General features: G+C 33.3%; 3 protein-coding genes across 3 annotated transcripts; all 3 read left to right on the forward strand.

The window, feature by feature from the left end:
- The first annotated feature begins 1,394 nt into the window (after positions 1–1,394).
- Positions 1,395–6,217, forward strand: LOC125862444 (uncharacterized). Its single transcript, XM_049542513.1, has 5 exons — positions 1,395–1,658; positions 2,583–2,660; positions 3,288–3,369; positions 5,390–5,532; positions 5,744–6,217. The coding sequence occupies exons 1-5, from the start codon at positions 1,419–1,421 to the stop codon at positions 5,951–5,953; spliced, it is 753 nt and encodes a 250-aa protein (XP_049398470.1). The 5' UTR covers positions 1,395–1,418; the 3' UTR covers positions 5,954–6,217.
- Positions 6,218–7,200: 983 nt separating this feature from the next.
- On the forward strand, positions 7,201–11,270 carry LOC125862179 (uncharacterized). The gene is made up of 8 exons (XM_049542189.1): positions 7,201–7,349; positions 7,459–7,527; positions 7,806–7,835; positions 8,975–9,007; positions 9,864–9,934; positions 10,553–10,634; positions 10,755–10,853; positions 10,962–11,270. The coding sequence occupies exons 1-8, from the start codon at positions 7,248–7,250 to the stop codon at positions 11,016–11,018; spliced, it is 543 nt and encodes a 180-aa protein (XP_049398146.1). The 5' UTR covers positions 7,201–7,247; the 3' UTR covers positions 11,019–11,270.
- Positions 11,271–11,918: 648 nt separating this feature from the next.
- On the forward strand, positions 11,919–18,833 carry LOC125862641 (WAT1-related protein At4g19185-like). The gene is made up of 7 exons (XM_049542759.1): positions 11,919–12,446; positions 13,720–13,782; positions 13,893–14,009; positions 15,270–15,552; positions 17,430–17,585; positions 18,133–18,284; positions 18,533–18,833. Exons 1-7 carry the CDS (start codon positions 12,238–12,240, stop codon positions 18,714–18,716), a joined length of 1,164 nt encoding a protein of 387 aa, XP_049398716.1. The 5' UTR covers positions 11,919–12,237; the 3' UTR covers positions 18,717–18,833.
- The last annotated feature ends 544 nt before the right edge of the window (positions 18,834–19,377 follow it).

A 19,377-nucleotide genomic window follows, 5' to 3' on the forward strand; every position in this document is an offset into this window, starting at 1 on the left:
CACTTTAATTTATTGCACAATTTTAAAAACAAAACATAATTATTGTATTATGGAAAGATTAAGATTTTTCAGAATTTGTGCAAATTAAATTTTGCTAACAACACTTTATTAACATAAGAATCCAAACACCTTAATTAGTCAAGCACAAAATTACGCTACTACAAAAGGATTCAACAATAAGTTTGAATATAATTTGTTTGGACAAAATTAAACTTACAAGAAATTTTCTCATTAAAAAGTGTTGCTAATCACAAATTATTAAAATAACAAACAATAAGTTGCACGTAATATTGAAATTCTTATTACCGTAATATTGAAATTCTTATTAACTGTTTATACACGTGTATTAGATTCCTTAGTTGTTAATGTCAATAATGACTTGAAACAACTCAATATCATATATACTTTTATATGGAATCAACAGAACCATTATGCATAAGGTTAAACGAAATTTTGACAAAATAAATAAATAAATAAAAATTTACTTATTTCAATTAATTTCAGAAGAGACATGAAGATTATCCGTTCAAACAATCCATGCTCTGATACCACATGTAAGATTAAATACTTTCAGGATCTTGAACATGATAATCTTACATAGAGAATGTTGGAGGCACATACCTGATGTGGAAGACATCATCACAAAGAGAAGCGGAAGCGTTAGTCGTAAATTGGTTTTCACCTCCTTGCCCTAACTTTATGTTACCACAACTGTCAGCGATGGAATTAATGTAGAGAATATGTGGTAACCCTAATGGGTGGAGGGAGGACCAATTTATAGAGGTTATAACTTAATTTGGTACGTCCATCAAGTAACCAATGTACAGACGAGATCTATTCCTTATTAAATATTATTTATGGTATTACTTTGATTCCAAGTAAACTTGGGCCATAAGTAAGAAATAATTAATAATAATTCTTACATATATTTGTTTGTACCAACACAATTCACATGTCAAAATTCCTTATTAACATCATTGACTCTCAAATTCTTTACAAATGAATGATAAATAATCGATATATAGAAATATGATACGATTGAGAGTAACTAAAATGGAAAGGCATAATATTGCATATATTTACTAATTAAGAACAACATGAAAACGAATATTATTTGAACATTTCTTCTAAAATTAAATGGTTGAGAATTTCTTCAGGTCGAAAAATAAATTTAGAATTTGAAAATAAAATATAATATTTGATACACTAAATATCTGTTATGCGTACAACTCGAAAAAAGACTAGGTATCTGTATTTTTGTACGAGACTATTTTGACCACTCAAACATACAATAGCATTTTAATTACCACAATAATTTTATCAGTTACGTCAATACTGTCATCTTAATGTGAGGCCAATATCTCTCATAAAATTCCTTTTATTCACAAATTTATTACTCTTCAAAAATTTCAGTCACCATGAAATTGACTACTTGTAGCTTATCTACAAACTCCATATCTCCATTGTTGTACAGAAACTCAAAATCAGCTTCAATAATCAAATGGGTTCCTCAATTTCAGCCTATTCGGGTCAAATTCGGGGTCGATCTGCCAAACGGGCCAGCTCGGTTCTCTCACTCATTGGTTCGTGCTTCATCGCCGGCGATTCAATCGGACGTTGATTCAAAATTACAAATTGTAGAGGAAAATATAGAGAAGGTGAGATTAAATCTGCTTTACCAATTGAATGAGAAGTTGTTTATAGGTTTTTGAATTTGATTGACGGACTTCAATTGATTTGAAATTTGATGGGTAATTAGAAATGACACGGTGACCAATAAAGATACTCTCAATATAATATAATATGATTTATTTAACATATTTGTTTTAGTTGATTTTAAAAAAAATGATCCTTTTGTATTTGGCAACTTTTTTTAAATTTAATTTTGCACGTGACATATTTAAAATCAGAAGATTAAAAAATATTTTGGTATATTTGATATATCTTTAAATTTAAATCACAATATTCAAAAATATTCTTTATTTTTAAAACTTGATGTGAAATTAAAATAGATCAAACAAAATAAAAAGAAAAAAAACTTTTTGTATGAGACTTTATTCATGCACACTTAATCATCATTTATAAACGAAGTTTTATGTGACTCATCATCATTCGTGAACTAATTTGGAGATTAATTATGTGTCACCTATTGAGTGTCACCTAAGTCCATAACTTTTTTTGATGTATGGGAATCATCGACTCTGGTACTAATTGTTAGGAAAAGTAAGCGTGAAATAATCTTAACATGGTGTGTTACTGTCTGCTATATCCAAGCCCGTGTGGTTTTCACTTTTCACCAAAATGCTTTATACCATAAAAGAGTATTCAACATCTTATAAATAGCTCCCATTTCTTTTCTAATTTCTTACACGAGACTTTGTTCCTATGTACCGAATAATTTTTTAAGATAATGAATTCTTAACCAATAATTTCAAAAGTAAATGTGTTCGGTGCGAAAAATCTTGAAGGTACCCATCCTGAATCTTTATAACAACAACAACAACATATCCCATATAATTTTACAGATCGAAAAAATCCTGAATCCTCCTCTGTCTGAATATTTGCCTTTTTGTTTCTTGCAGGTGATTTATAGCTGTCGTTTTTTTGCTATTCTTGCAGTTTGGGGTTCGTTAATTGGATCATTTCTTTGTTTTATCAAGGTACTCTTAAGTATTTCTTTGACTGAATATGAGTACATAATGATTACAGAGACGGAGCCAGAATTTATAATTTATGAGTTTTGGATCATAGTTTTTTTTTGTTTAGCAATCATTGACGCGTTAAGTGAAGTTAAAAAGAAGTTGAACCAAGACTCAATGGTTCGCCTATCGACAAATAAATTTGAAATGACGAAGGATTACTGCTGAATGGGACTCAACACTCCCTTTCTATACTACTTAGAGCAATTTACTTACGATACTTATAAGTTGACATTCATAAAAAAACATCTAACAAATTCTGTGTTCAATTCATCTTATTTAGCAGAAAGACAGATATGCCTTGCTCATTATCAAACAATCACTTATTCTACGAATTTATAGTTTATGAGTTTTGGACCATATTTCTTTTTTGTTTACTGAATTTTGAATACATTATTTATACATATCAAATGAGTTTCTTAATTGTCTTAGCACGGGACTCTGCTGTTTTCCCTTAACTTCTTCCCATTATGCAAGAATAGTTGGTTGATCGATTGATTAGTTTCGATAAACAAATTTTGTACAATGTGAAAACTTTCCATATCTTCTTTGTTGCAGAATGATTGTGTAACTTGTTTCCATGTGTAGGGTTGCACTTATGTAACAACATCATTCCAAGAATATTTTCGAAGTCGAGCAAACGTCATTTTGTTGCTTGTTGAGGCTATAGGTAACATTGTAGATAGCACTTACTACTTGCATTTTCACTCCTGCAATGATCCTTTCCTTGTCGTGTGCGTGTTGATTTCTTTACGATGCACAGAATGCCATAGTACCTCCTAATGGTTCTTAAAACTTATCGCGTAATCAATGAGTTTTCACTTCATTTATCCAAGTTTCTTGAGGCTTTTTGTAATGTAAACAAGAAGAGGTGGGATGTAAAACGTTACTTCTTAACAGAGGGGAACGGGAGCCTTGGAACAACGGTAAAGTTATCTCTGTGTGACCTATAGGTCACGTGTTTGAGCCCTGGAAGTAGCTATTAATGCTTGCATTAGGTTAGGCCGTCTACATCACACCTCTTGGGGTGTGGCCCTTTCAATACAGACCCTGCTAACACAGGATGCTTTGTGTACTCGATTCCCATTTACTACTCTAATTTAAAACTCGATTTTTATTCAGTACTAATATAACTATTTCAATTTCTCCTTTAGATATATATCTCTTAGGCACAGTGATGTTAGTCTTTGGCATGGGTCTCTATGAGCTCTTCATCAGCAATCTTGACAAGTTAAAATCAACGTCGGAGGAAAATTCTCCGTANAAATAACTAAAATAGGCTTAGTGGAAGAAAAAATTCCACTTTATCTAATATTCTAAACGTTTTTCGTTAGTCTCATAACGTGTATATTTTAATATATAACGGAATTATTTTTTACACTTTATAAAATGGAACTATTTCTTACACTTTATAAAGTGGAACTTTTTCTTACACTTTATAAAGTGGAAGAAAATCTTACACTTTACAAAGTGGAAGAGAAAATTCCACTTTATAAAGAGGAATATTTTCACGTTTTTATCTCTTTTGCAGTGTTTGTCATACAATTATATTGATTTGACATATCATAAAAACGGAAAAAATTATTACACTATGTATTTTTATTTTTTAATTCTGAAAGATCCTTCAATCTCTATTTAAGGAGGACGTTCAAACATTAACTGGTAGCACCTACAACATACTTTCTATATTTGTTCATTTCAATCTCAAAAAAAAAAATGTCTTCTAAACCAAAAGTTAGAGTTTTGATTTATTGTGATGACGAAATTATACATGATGAAAATACCGTTTATTATAATTGTCCTCCCAAACACAATGCTAAATATTCAATTAATGTCCGATATCATAAATTTCTTTCATCAATTTATAAAAGAATGAGTATAATCAGTACTGTTTATAATTTGATTATAGTTGTAAAATACCCTACTTCATTTTTATCACAAGGACAAGTAAATTTTGGAGAGTGGATTATCTATAATGACGAATCGTTGACCGACTTTTTGAGGGTTCCAGATGACTACATAGATCAAATCAAGTTTACAATACTTGAAATCTATGTTAGGAAGGAGCCTAAGACTAGTCAACAACGTTCTCCTTTATCGGCCAATGTCCATCCAGTTTATAAAAAGTGTAATAAAAAGTTCCACTTTATAAAGTGTAAGAAAAAGTTTCACTTTATAAAGTGTAAGAAATAGTTCCATTTTATAAAGTGTAGAAAATAATTTCGTTATATATTAAAATATACACGTTATGAGACTAACGGAAAACGTTTAGAATATTAGATAAAGTGGAATTTTTTCTTCCACTAAGCCTATTTTAGTTACTTCCTAAAGTAATGGTTTATTTTGGTCACTTTTATGTTTTTGTGGCTTATTTAGGTTCCCGGTCCGTGTACGGAGCTGCCCATTTACTTCTTAACAGATGGAAACGACAAGTTCTTCCGCGAGTTGTGTATCACAGGAGTCAAAACCAAACTTTCCCAATTACACAGGGCCATAAACACAAAACTCTACCAATATTTAAAGAAAACTTGTTCTTTCAGCAGTTGTTTGTATTGCTAAAAGTTGAAAGCCTTTCCTTAGACCCTGCTAACGCAGGATGTTATGTGCATCAGACTATCCATTTTTCCTACTATAATTTAAAAATCGGTTTTTATGCAGTACTAATATAACTATTTCAATTTCTACTCTAGATATATATCTCTTAGGCACAGTGATGTTAGTCTTTGGCATGGGTCTCTATGAGCTCTTCATCAGCAACCTTGACAAGTTAAAATCAACGTCGGAGGAAAATTCTCCGTATCAATCAAATTTGTTCGGGATATTCACTCTAAAGGTTAGTTTGTATACCTTAAAAAAAACGTCTCTTTTGGAGCTAACCAGTAGCGGAGTCACCCTTGTCTTCAATCCCCTTGGATTCTTCGTATGTTTCCTTATTTCCATACTGACTTCTCTTAGTGAAAATCCTGGTTTTGCCACCGGAGCTAACAACTACATATTGGTCATGTTTCTTGCACATAACATCTTCTAATCGATACAATTGTCAGGAACGACCACGATGGTTGGAGATAAAAACTATTAGCGGAATGAAGACTAAAGTTGGTCATGTTATCGTGATGCTTCTTCTTATCGGTCTGTTCGAAAAGAGTAAGAAGGCTGTTATACACACACCATTAGATCTCCTTTGCTTCTCAGCTTCAGTGTTGCTATGCTCTGCCTGCCTATATTTACTTTCAAGACTCACTGAGGAGCATTGATCATTTTTTTCTGTTTTGTAATTTGTATAGTCCAAACTGTTTTAAGTCTCTGTGCATTGCTACACCGCTCCGAAAATGATATCGTACTCGTGTCAAATGTACTACTGTTAGAGGATCCGACACCCTATTGACATTTTTAAAGAGTTTGAGCAACACAGATTCAAATCATGTATAATCTTGTAAAGATATGTATACTATTGTCTTTGGCTGACTTTGTATCAATTTTCTCTTTTTTGCTAAACTATTTTGCATCATTCATTAGTAGTTGAAACTTTTTACTATAAACTACTCCACGTCCCAAATTAAGTGACACATTTTAATTTTCAAGAGTCAAACAGTTTAAGTTTGATCGAGAATTTGCTCAAAGAATCTTCAATTTTTTTTAAAATAATGATATTTATATATTTGTAAACTACGTAAAAAGTACTATAAGTCATCCCGATAATTGACAATCAATATATTTAAGAGACATATGAAAAAATTTCAGTCAAAGATAAACTTGTTTGAATCTCGAAATTTGAAATGTGTCACATAAATTGAGACAGGAGAGTAATTTTACCGTGAAACATTTAAAAGTAAATAAACTTGAATCTCTAAACTAAATTTTGTAAGTAAGAGGTTGTTTCGTAGTCGGCTGGAGTTATCCAAATACTAGTAATATAGGAATTAGTTATAAGTAAATTTATGTATTATTTTACACATATATTAGTTATGCTGAAATAAATTCATATTTTTATCATGAATAAAATAATAATACATTTCTTCATAACTTAATAACCAAACATTATTATCAGTATTATGCAAAACATTAGTAATACACAAATTATACACTATATTCCACATTACTTTTATACACTATATCAAATAATCCCATACAACTTTTAAAAACTATCAACTACTCCTATTTCATGCATAACTTCGAAAGAAAAGATATTGCATCCTTCGTTTAAAAAAGAACGACTTTCTTTCATTTTTTAGTCAGTTTTAAAAAAAAATATCACTCTCCTTTTTCGACAATATTTTAATTTCAATTTTTCACTTGACTCGTAACATGTTTAAGACCATAAGATTAAGTAACATTTGAGTACATTTGATATCTTTAATTTATTATCATAATATTAAAAAAACTTTTTATTTTCTTAAATTTCGTGTTTTTTTAAATGGACAAGTAATTACATTTGAAAATGGACCAAATATAAAAACGAAGATAAAGCGGTAATCTTTTTCAAAAAATAAATAAATCAAAACTCAAAAAATAACCTCATTTTTTCAATCTCCCGCCATTGTTGAAGAAATGGAGAAAACAAAGGAAGAAATTGCAGGAACAAGGCAGACGAATTTGAAAACTGCATTTGAGCTTGGAATTCACACTTTGTTAACTTCATGTTCTAAAGAGGTACAATTTTTTAAAGTTTTTTTGAGAAATACAGATTCGTATATTGTATAAACCCTAGAAAACAGTTCTTTAATTGTTTATCTTCCTTTTTTTCATGAATTAATTGAAGGGATTTTGTAAAGCTTTCCCTAATTTTGCTCCAGCAGAAGTTGAACGCCTTCATCGGTTGTTCATTCAGGTTAGCCTTTTGTTCTTATTCTATTCATTTGTTTTGAAAAAAAATCTAAGGGATTCGGAATTCGAGAAATTCGGAGCATTTAATTTCTCGAATTCTAAGGACTTGTGAACTGGGTTTGGAGAAATTGCGATTTTTTAGTTTTCTAAGGGGTTTAGAATTTGAGAATTTGGAAGGTTTAGTTGGAAATTGGAGCTTGGAGAAATTGTGATTTGTTTTATTTTTAAGCTTAGTTCTAGATATGTAGCATTTTTAACTAGTTTAATTTATTTTTTTTCCAGGTGATTACTTCTTTGCACGAGGATATAGAGGTATGCTATTAGTACAATTTTAATGTTTTGTTTCGTTCTAGATGAAATTTAATGTATGGAAGTATGGTATTGTTATTTCAGAGAGTGAAGGTTTTGGTAAAAAAAGTTCTTTTCTTTAAAAGAACATCTTGGTTTGTTTGTGATTACTGTTGAGCTTGTTTGATTGGTGGTTTCAGTGCATACTCCGAAACTCAAGCATCTTTACCTTTGTTCTCCTTATTCAGTAGTATTTGTGTAGTATCCCATTCTTCAATTTTTACTACTGTGTGTTGCTTCTTTTGCTTTGTCCATCTTGTTGTTTTGTTGCTATTATTTTCTTTTCAGTCTTGCTTTTGATTTCACTTCTTTTGAGCTGATGGTCTATTGGAAACAACCTCTCTACCTCACAATGGTATGGATAATGTCTGCGTACATCCTACCCTCCCCAGAGACCACTTGTGGGATTACGTTGGGTATGTTATTGTTGTTGTTGTTGTTGTTGTTGCACATGTGATGTCAGTCCGATATTAGGTGTTTCTCTTTCACGAAAAGCCCAACTGCTGGTCGGATTGTATCCCTGAATAAACAGTGGACCGTGCTTGATGCTTCTGGCTTAGATAGTGTTTTTATGAATTACTAGTGTTTTGCTTCTGGAATATCATAATTCAACATCAGTTAGAACTTAGAAGTTACACAAATAACAAAGGCCAAGTCCTTCTTACTCTTGCTTTCTTTTTGTTTCATGTGCTATCTCCTCTCCATTAAGAGTAATTAGAAGAATTATACTTTACTTCATTTCTTCAAGTTTCATGTCCATCTCTTCCCTCCCCTCCTTCCAAAAGGAAGAAAAGAAATATTGATGCATAAGTTGAATACGTACTTGTATTTTGTTTGAAACTTCTAATTCAAGTCTTCATTTCTTCACAACATGGCTAAGAGGTCATCTGGATAATAGTTCTCATTTGTGGAAAGATAATACATCCTGAGTGTCCCCCAATTAAGTTTATTTGACCTGAATATTGACTTTATTTTTGCTATTGCTATGGTGCTATGTTGACGTATTATTCCATGTTGGCTAGTGAACTTATAGAATTTCAATGAGTTTCTCATTTCAACCTTTAAGGGCAATATTGAAAGTGTTGTCTGTTTCAATGTTGCAGGATGAATTTGAGTCTTTATGTGTGGAGACACAGGTACATATCATATGCTTCTTACTTTATTAAAGTTATTCTAAGAAAAGATGCACTCCTGTTAGATTTTCCTCACATTCATATTTTTAAGGTCAGTAGAACAAGAAAGATTTGCAAAAGTTGCACCTTCGGTCTATGAGGACTGCCAAATGCTTACTGGTCTTCAGTTGAACGCTGCACTAGAAAATTTTCAGCACATGGATGTTTTGACCAAGATATAAGTTGTTATTGCACTTGCTCTTCTTCTGGACCAACTCTGAAGAGAGTAAAGCATTGCTGAGGATCCTATGTTGTGGAAAAGAGAAATTCTTTCAAAATATGTACCATTTTACATCTGGATTATCAAATGTGCTTCCTAGAAGTCTCTTTCGTAATATTGAGAATTTTAGATAAATCTTGTTTTCATATGGATTAAGTGTAGGCTAACCTCCAGATTAGAAGTTCATTTACTATGATTACTTAGAACAAAAGTTCCATGCATTGAAAACTGTTTGGAGAGGTCTGGTTTGAAAACCTAGTTTTTATTGGAGAAGAGATTCACAAGAGAAGGAAATTAAGCTATATGAGAAATTTTAAGGATGGACCAAAAATATCCATTTAAATTCTTTAGTTCCTTTCTGTGTTTGTTTTATCATGTTCTTATTATAGCACACACAAATCAATGTTATAGAAGAGAAATGCCACTATGTTCACATTTCTGCTGTTGTGAGACTGATTTATTTTATTAGGAAAAATGCATTTGTTAATATCATTTCCTTTGATGTGAAGTTAAATAGGAAAGCTTATGTGAGTTCTAGTTGTTAAGTTGGAATAATATGCCTGATATGGTTTTCCTTGGGATCAAATTTTTTACTTGTAGGCAGGATCAACTCTCAACATGGTGGAGCAGCTTGTGGAAGAACAAAACTTGGACCCTTTGTTTCCAGAGAAGTATGCTTACTCCCATTCAGATAACTTGCATAGCCAGGATTAAAATGGTTTTCTTTACCACTCGTTTGTTTCGGCAAAACTTTCTGGAATTCCATTATTTTCTGTCTTGGTCGCATCGCATGTAGGAAATTTATTTGATCAAGACTTCTATTTTGTCAAGTAACCACCACCATCATCCTGGTGAATCAGTTTAACTGAAAGAATGTTGATGGTTATCAAGGCTTCTATTTTGTCAAGTATTAATAGGTTCTCTTTAGGTCTTATGTCTTCCATGCTTGTAGAAAATATAGAGAAGTATATAGTACTTCCTATATTTATTTTGTATAGCATTTGTCCGAAATGAGCTTAATTGGAGCGCCATGGTTAGTGAGGATTCATATAGCTTGAGCCCAATTTGATTGGGATTTGAGGTTCTGTGTATATAGAAATGTCATTGCCTAGTCTATGAGAAGTACCTTGGCCAAATATTATTTCAATCTTAACATATTCCCTTCTATTCAAGGATGAGGTATTTCATAACAGCTCTAAATTTCATGAAAGAGAACGCTACAAATTCATGTTTTAAGACTTCTTCCAGTATCTTGTTTCTATTAAGTATAATATCCAGTAATTTTGCAGGAGCAATGTTGAAGAAGTCAGGCACTACCTATCAGAAGCAAAACAGAATGAGATCAACTACTTGACGACAATGTTGGAGACGGTAATCTCTTGTTATTTCTTGCAGTCCTTTCATAAACGAAGAGCTTATGCATCATTTTTCAAGAGACATGCATATAATTTCTTAGACTGATTGGTTGACATCCTAAAAATGATTTGTTAGGCAGAAGAACAGAAGCGTTCCATCACTTCTCGTCTTGAAATCCTGAAGAAAGAAAGACATGATTTCTCTGATGCTGCTGCTACAGACATTGTTAATAAGGTACTACTTTCGTGTAATGGTAACACAAGTCTCTCAGCTTAAAGTAATCTCTTCGTCTTTCCCCGTGGATCCCTGCTGAAAACAGTTGTTTACTTGCAATTTCTTCAGATACGAACTGGGAATCAGAAGTACAATACAAACAACAATATTGGCTTCAATAGTTGATACTGGCCTCGGCTAATGCATCCTCTCCGCCTTAGTCCTGCGTCTACTCAAGAACATGGATTAAACTAGAGACTATCAGAACTTCCATTTCAGTGTGCCTGTGAAATTTGAAGTAAATTAGTTGCATTTGCTTTCAATTTCAAGCAAGCAAACAAGCTTGTTTATTTCTTGTTCACTAAAATGATTGTGTATGACATTTGTATGTGATTAATTAAAGCACTAGAATAAGTGAAAGGACTAATGGTTTCATCTCTTTTACTTTAATTATGTGGCAATTAGCTTTGCTTATACATCAATCACACACTGTATATTATAAAACAATAGGTAACAATTATTATTCAAATAGAAGGTAAGTAATAAATTTATTTCTTAATTTTTAAAATATTTATTTTTAGCATAAAGTTTATTTCTCTGTCTCTATTGGTAGAATCTAATTACTGAAATCTAGATATTCCTTTTAAAGTCCAATAAAGAAAACAACTTCATTCTTTATTGTCCCCTATGACTAGCTAAGATTACATTTTAGCCCCACTCCATTATTAACCTCTTACACTCTGTTTGGATGGTTGATACATATTATTTCATAATATATCGTATTATATTTATCATATTGTATTATTTTATTAAATATAATATTTGAATGGATTGTATTATTACATAACATCACATATTCATAATTTGAATGATAAATTTATAAAAAAGGATACGTGATAGAGTTAGTAAACCATAAAATAAAATTATTAAATAATAAGTAAAGATAAAATGAGAAAAAAATATTAAAGTAACAACAAAATGAATTTAAATAATATAATATAATTTAAATAACAATCAAAATAAATATTATATTCAAACTAACAATATCACGCGGATAACAACCAGTCAACTATCCACACAATATGTTTAGATTTATAGAAAAAAATGGCTAAAGACTCAAACTTTACTCAAAGATCGATGCAGATTTGGATGTGGGTCACTCCAATTTGTTGAAATCTCAGCTAAATTCTTGATTTTGAACCAAATAGCAAAAACCCCAATTCATGAAAACAACGTGGTGACTGAAAATTTCTGTAAAAATTCACACTTTCTGTTCATTCTATAGCTTTATTATCAAGAATCTTGAAACCCCATCACACCAACCATCACTATTTTTCACCAATTCCATCATCACAATCGTTTCGGGGTATAAAGGGGTGGTGGGGGTGGGGTGGATTGGGATGAAATGATAAAAATGGCAGCTGTATCAGTGGGGAATGGGAATGAGGTATGGAGAGCTCATGGAACAATGGCGATGATACAGCTTTTGTATGGTGGGTACCATGTGATTACCAAAGTGGCACTCAATGTGGGAATGAATCAAATTGTGTTCTGTTTGTATAGGGATCTTCTTGCTCTATCTATTCTTGCACCAGTTGCCTATGTTCGCGAAAAGTTAGTTCTTTTTTTTCCTTTATGTTGCTTTTAAATCTATAATCTAACCATGTATTTGCTTATGAAAACATACATAGATTTAGTTTTTGTATTGTGGTGTTTGGGTCAGCTTGCGATGACTGATCCACTTAGCTTGTTAATAGGCACAAGCTACGTTGCTCGAACACTTCCTCCGAAAATGCACTGCTTTTGGTGTAATTTGGAGGATCCGACATGAAACTTGTGAATTAGAGCTAATGAACTTACACTAGGTGTTGTAGCTAGGATTAGGAGCTGGGATCCCAAAATGTTTAAGCCTGTGCCTGAACTGCTCAGACATCGTTTTGAGGACATAGATTTAGTTTTTTGATTGAGCCAGTGTATATTTGCTAAAGACATTTGCACTGATTTATTTGTAAAAAGAATGGACTGGAAGATGCATTTCTGAAAAATAGATGTTGCTATGGTTAATTAATGTTTGAGTCCTTTCTACAATTGAAGTTAAAATATTCTGGATTTACTGAAATTTGTTCTCTACAATGTCTAATAGTATGTGTTTGTGAGAGTCTGGTCGACTGCTTGAGCTTGTTTACCTCATTTCAACCTGTATTTGCAACTTGAGCTGTTGTAGTTAAAGCGAATTTACATTTTCAAAAGTTCGGTTTGTTAATACTTAAATCTTTCATAAAATTATTATGTTGTCATTTTCCTCTGTCCTTCTTGTGCTTTTGACCATTATGATGGGGTAATATAATTTCTGTTTCTAATTGATTCTTGGTAATCCACTATGATCACACCTCAAATTGTTCTGCTGCTCTCCCATTTTGAGGTTTGAAAATGAAACCTCAAAAAAAGTAAGGACTCATCACAGCCTCTTAGAAAGATAGTTGACTTGCTTATCTTGTTGTGTGAGTTGGATACAAAGAAAAGCGTTTAGATTTAGTAAAATGGAATTACAATACCGATTTAAGAGCAAGCTTAAAGAACGTCTATCCATACATTCTCAAACTTCAGATACAAATACATATGCATTCTCAAACTTCACATAAGAATTCTTTGTTGGTATTCTGACTAGTAGCTTGAAATTGTCGCTCATGTCTCTGGCTTTTACTCTTTCTTAGTTGTTACCTCGTATCCTTGTTCGTACATATTTCCTTAAACCTCTACTTGAAAGGTTTTGGGGTAAATGTATGCATCTAAACTATTGTCTTACTTTTGGAAACTCTTTAAAAAATAGTTTCAGTATCTGAAAGTACATGGGCACTAATAATGTTGCCTTTCCTTCTATGTCTAGGAGGTCGAGGATTCCTTTGAATAGGCGGCTTCTCCTATCATTCTTCTTTCTAGGATTAACTGGGTAAGTTTGATGTGCCTGCTATTTCTGTGGTTAACTTGCATAGTTCTTACACTGAACTAAAACCGTTTTTTTTATTTATGTTTTTTCGTTTTTCTTGGCAACTGCAACAGTATTTTTGGGAACCAACTTTTGTTTCTTATTGGTCTTGGCTACACAAATCCAACATATGCCGCAGCCGTGCAACCTGCAATACCAGTCTTCACATTCATATTTGCTGTATTGATGGGGTACGTAAGAAATCAACCCCCTTTGTCTTCGATTCTGTATTTATATCTGTTTCTCTTTCAAGATATATTCATGTACATTTCTGTACTCAATTGGGGGATTATTTTGTACATGAACATGGAGAAGGGGGACCTGGAGTCTTGTGATTCCTTACTTTGCATAGGGTGAAAAGATAGCAATTCAGTCATACCATTGTATTCTTTGAGAAAACCTGAAATTGCTTGCGCCTTGCGCCTAATTGATTTAGTAGTACCTACAATGAGTATCAGGATTTTCATCAATATGATACTCCATATCTTCCAAATGTGCAGCAGTGAAGTTAAAACTTCTATTGTTTGTAATTATTTTTGGGCATCCACAAATCTGCATTCAGAGTGAAATAATGTTTTAGGTGTTTTGATGAAGTTCCATTATTATAGAGCTGTATTGCAGTCAAAGTAATATAAGTGAACCAGTTCAGTAATTTTATAAGATGGTGGATATCAATATAACCCTTAGATATAGGGAGACTTTACTGAGAAATATGAACATTATTGTTGAGGGATGCTAAAATCTTTAGTTATCAACTGTTTCTTGAAAAGAAAGGAAGTTATGCACATTGTATAACTATCTACATTTTCCACAGAAGAACTGGGGTCAATCACAACAAATAATTTGTGGGGTACTTTTTGAAGATATAAGAGAGCTTCTGCTAAATATTTGTCTTAAAGAATTTTCATTTAGAAAAGGAGAGTCCTGATCAAGGTATCTGTTCTTTATTGCTATTCCTATTTTATTTTGATAATCATGGTGTCTAGGCCAGCTAGCACGCACCTCGACTAATTCCATGTGATACTATTACCTCCCACCAACAACTACCGGGTAACTCTATCCACTAAGGCTTAGGCTGATGGTTGGAAATCATCTAGTGATTTTGTTTCCGTTGGGATTTGAATCTGAGACCTCATACTTCTCCTTCCACTTCATTAACCACTAGGGCGCACCCTTGGGTGCTATTGCTATAGGCCTGTTTATATATGACATTTTTCAGGTCTATCATTTTATTTTAGTAATAAAAGCAGGGCAAGATTGACACCCTTGCTACTTATACAATAGATTCTTTTTTTCTTTTTCTCTGCTAGGCTTTCTTGTCCACACAGTGGTTGCCATCCTCAAACTACCAATCTGCCTTCTTTCTGTGTATTTTTCATGTATTTGCACATTCAGTAGTCTGTTGTAGTGGATGATCTGCTCAACTTTACTCTTAAATGTTACTTATGCAGTACAGAAACAGTGAAGCTTTTTACTGTGGAAGGTCAAGCAAAGGTTGGAGGTACAATTGTTTGTGTTTCTGGGGCAATCTTAATGGCCATCTTCCGTGGACCTGTGGTGTTTGGAGACAGAGGCTCAGAATTCATACACAGTGATATAAGTGCTAAGGGTCAGCCAGAGCCTACTGGATGGTTAATGTCAAGTTTCCTGGAATTGGGGTTTGATGATTGGCACGTCGGTGTTTTATGCTTAATAGGAAACTGTATGTGCATGGCAGCATACTTAGCCATTCAGGTAATTTGATAATCTTTTTGCTTTCATTGATTTCAATTGACTCGATGAGAACCAGATACTGTTCAGTAACTAAACTGAAAGGCTGCACACAGATATCTACATACTAAAATATACAACATGGTGGCTGCAAACTTTAGAGACTAGGTTCAACTCTCAGCAGAGTAAAAAATGCTAGGCGAATTCTTTCTATCACCTAAGCCTTTGTGGGAGAGTTATCTAGTACCTGTGCTGATGGGAAGTAGTAGGTACTCGATAAGGTATACGCAAGTTGGCCCAAACACCATCGCTGTAAAAAAAAGTTTATTGCGCCAATTGATCAATTCCTTGAATGACATGCTGTTAAATGTGAATTGACATGTTTTTATTGGGTACATTTGCTTGTTCTTAAGATTGACAGTCCGAAACTCAATGAGACAACCTGGCAAGGGAATGAAAGGAGACTTGCCTCAAAATGGAAATGGAAAAAATGATTCCATACATCAATAGAATCTTGAACCTTTGGAAGTTCAGAGAGTTTAACTGTAGGAATAAATGGAAAAGTAAAAACATAATAATGGATAATGATGACTTTGTTGTTGAGCCTGCTGATGATAGTCAATCCAGAAAGAAGACAAGAATACACAGTACGGTGGGAAAAAAGGAGCTCATTGAAAGGCTCAAGCACATACGAAGTTTCTTGACAGCGGTTAAACACTTTTTTAAAAAATTTGCAGTCACATAGAGGACTTAGATAATCGGGAAAGGAGACGTTGCGACTAGGCAATGAAGCCATTTGTTTGCCAGTGGAGTGAATGAGAATACCGTGAATACGAGGTCATAAGAAAGGGAGATTTGGGACCTCTATATTGACAGAAAGAACCTATAAAAGAATATTATCTTTGAGAGAAAGTATCGTGTCATTAAAATGTTAGTATCTTTGGCTTGATGAAGAGGAAATTTATAATAAATGAGGAATATAAAAACATTGGTTTACAGGTTCGTGAGAGTGGTTCATATTAATCCCTATCCTTTTAGTTGATTAGGTATTACGATTCATGGAGTTCAAAGAGAATTTATATTGATGAACGTATCTGTTAGTCAGAAATACCACCTAATTTAAATTTGAGTGTGTTCATATAATCTTTGAGAAAAAGCATCATATCATTAAAATGTCAGTATTTTTGGCTTGATGAAGAGGGAATATTATAAAAATTGAGGCTCTTAGATTTTTCTGTTGAAGGAATTTTATGAAAAATTGAATATGCTCGAACATGATCGGTCTAGTTGAGTTATTGTTCAACTTGACCCTCACTATTAACTGTTGTGCTAATGGATGAAATATTATTTGTTCATTTTTCTCTGTAAAGTTGTTCAATTGATCCATCAAGGATAGGAGGGAGCAAGGGTATAAGTGCCAACACACTGGCAGGGGGAGCAGTATGGAAAGCGAGGTTCCACACCCTTCTCCGTGGGCTTTAGGAATCGAAAAGCTCTGAGTCCATAATTCTAATGCCCCAATCATGTCCTCTGACCACATGTTATCACTCTTTTTCTTAAATTCTTTTTCCTTGGATCCATTAATTTCTACTGATCAGATCGAACAATTACTTGAAACCTGCAAATTTAATTTTAGGCCTTCTTTTTATTGTATAAAGTGATTCCGAGTGTTAAGTGTTTGATTATTAGGTGATTTTATAAGAAATGATTGTCTTGCCAAAAAACATAACAGCCTATATTTTTCTTGGTGAACGATGTTCTTTTTGGGATATAGTTGGCAATTTAGATTTTGGCATGTCTTAAACCATTGTCTAAAAGATCCTTGACTTTTTCAGATAAACCGTTTCTGTTTGTATTGTTTTGGAATATTCTAACTTAACTGAATGTTAAGAAATTTTCAGGCTCCAGTTTTGGCAAAATACCCTGCAAGTATATCAGTGACAGCATATTCATACCTTTTTGGTTGTCTTTTAATGGTAGCAACAGCCTTCTTTGTGACCGATGAGTCAACCGACTGGAACTTGACACAATCTGAAGCTTTTGCTGTGTGCTATGCTGTAAGATTCTCATTCTCCGTCTTTATAGTTCCTGTTCTGTTTCGAGTTCTCATTACTACGTATGTTATGGAGTAAGCAAATTCTTCTCCACATGAATAAGTATTCTACTCATGACATCACTTGCGATTTTTTTCAACTTGAAGCTTAGCTCCGTCCTCTCTTACAAGGGGAAAAGATGCCTTGAACTACAGTCTATAAGATGTGCATATAATGTGTGCCTTATAGCATACATCTAGTGTACAGTAGACACTTTAATGCGCTTCAAGCTTCTCTTCCCTGGTGTTGCTTTCCAGATTTCCATTCATCATCGACTACTTAGCCATGCCGATTAGTGATAGGGGATGACAGCCAAACCATGTCTACTATGAATGCCAAAATATCTACTTAAGCGTTATTTGAAATGTTTCATTGCGTATTATCTTCTCCATCTGCTTATCTTACCCCTTGTGGTTAGTTAGCCTGTGCATTTGTTTTGGAAAACAAGAGACATTTTTTTAGTTAGCGGCAAAAACAAAGTAGTTATGTTGCCATAATTTCTTTTTTTCAGGGAATTGTTGCATCTGCCCTGAACTACGGAATGTTGACATGGTGCAATAAGATTCTTGGCCCTTCTATGGTTGCACTATACAATCCACTTCAACCTGCTGCGTCTGCATTTCTATCAAGAGTTTTCCTTGGGAGTCCTATTTATCTAGGAAGGTCAGTGCTTACTGCCCCTTTAAGCAAAACTTGTGTATAATTCGCGTATTATCAGTTTCCTCTTTGTTATGCTTCACAATTTTGGGCACAACGAGGCCTACAAAGGCGAAAGAGTTTTGAAAGCTCTTTCCCCTGGAAAATGAGCATATTCGTTTATACTTGCACATTTGGCTATCTCATACAATCTTTTTCTTTCTACTTTACTTTCGTCTTCTATTCTTACGATCTCATGAATTTTGTCAATGCAGCATATTTGGAGGACTTCTCATTATATCTGGGCTTTACTTGGTAACTTGGGCATCTTACAGACAAAGGCAAGCAGCCATTGGCATTGATCCTCATGCTTCTCGATCGTCGGATCCTCCAATTACATATCAACTAGGACACCTTTTTTCAGTTCCTCCTTCCTCAATACCAAAGATCATTGATTAGGTAGTGCTGTGGATAGTCATATTGAAGTGACTACTTTATCAAACTTTTTTCCTGCACTAGTCAGGAAGCATACAGAAACTCTTTTATCTCAGTTGTTTCTTCTCTTAATTTATACTAGAACAGCTTGTTGAATCTCGATGATACACTTATACCTGCGAAATATACTCAAGGACATTGTCCTTAACACAAGAATTTCCATGTTTTTGTTCAACAATATTGTCCCCAACAAAGAAACAAGCTTTGAAATCTACATATGTAACATCATCTACCAAGTACCTAAGCCATTTGTTCAAATATAATCCAGAATGCAGGGACAATATGAATAAGAATATTACTCAAATCACTATATACAAAAGGCATAATATATGGATAGACATCTTAAATTGGCAATGTAACACTGCACATCTAGACACCACAACTTGTCTCCATTGTGTCGTTTGAACATTCTAACTTACAAAATGATTATATACACATCTCTAAAATTATGTGTTATGTCACTGCTAGGTGAGGACGACTTGAGGTGTCTAGATGTACATTTTTAAAATTGTAATATTTAGTTGTCAAGCTAAAATAACTATGCAATCATGCCTAAACAAAATGACATGTTCACTAATTCTCACGGACAGATGACTACTTGAATCAGTGTTAGTTATAATTTAAG

The sequence above is a fragment of the Solanum stenotomum genome, chromosome 4 (genome assembly GCF_019186545.1).
Source record: "Solanum stenotomum isolate F172 chromosome 4, ASM1918654v1, whole genome shotgun sequence".
Taxonomy (NCBI): domain Eukaryota; kingdom Viridiplantae; phylum Streptophyta; class Magnoliopsida; order Solanales; family Solanaceae; genus Solanum; species Solanum stenotomum.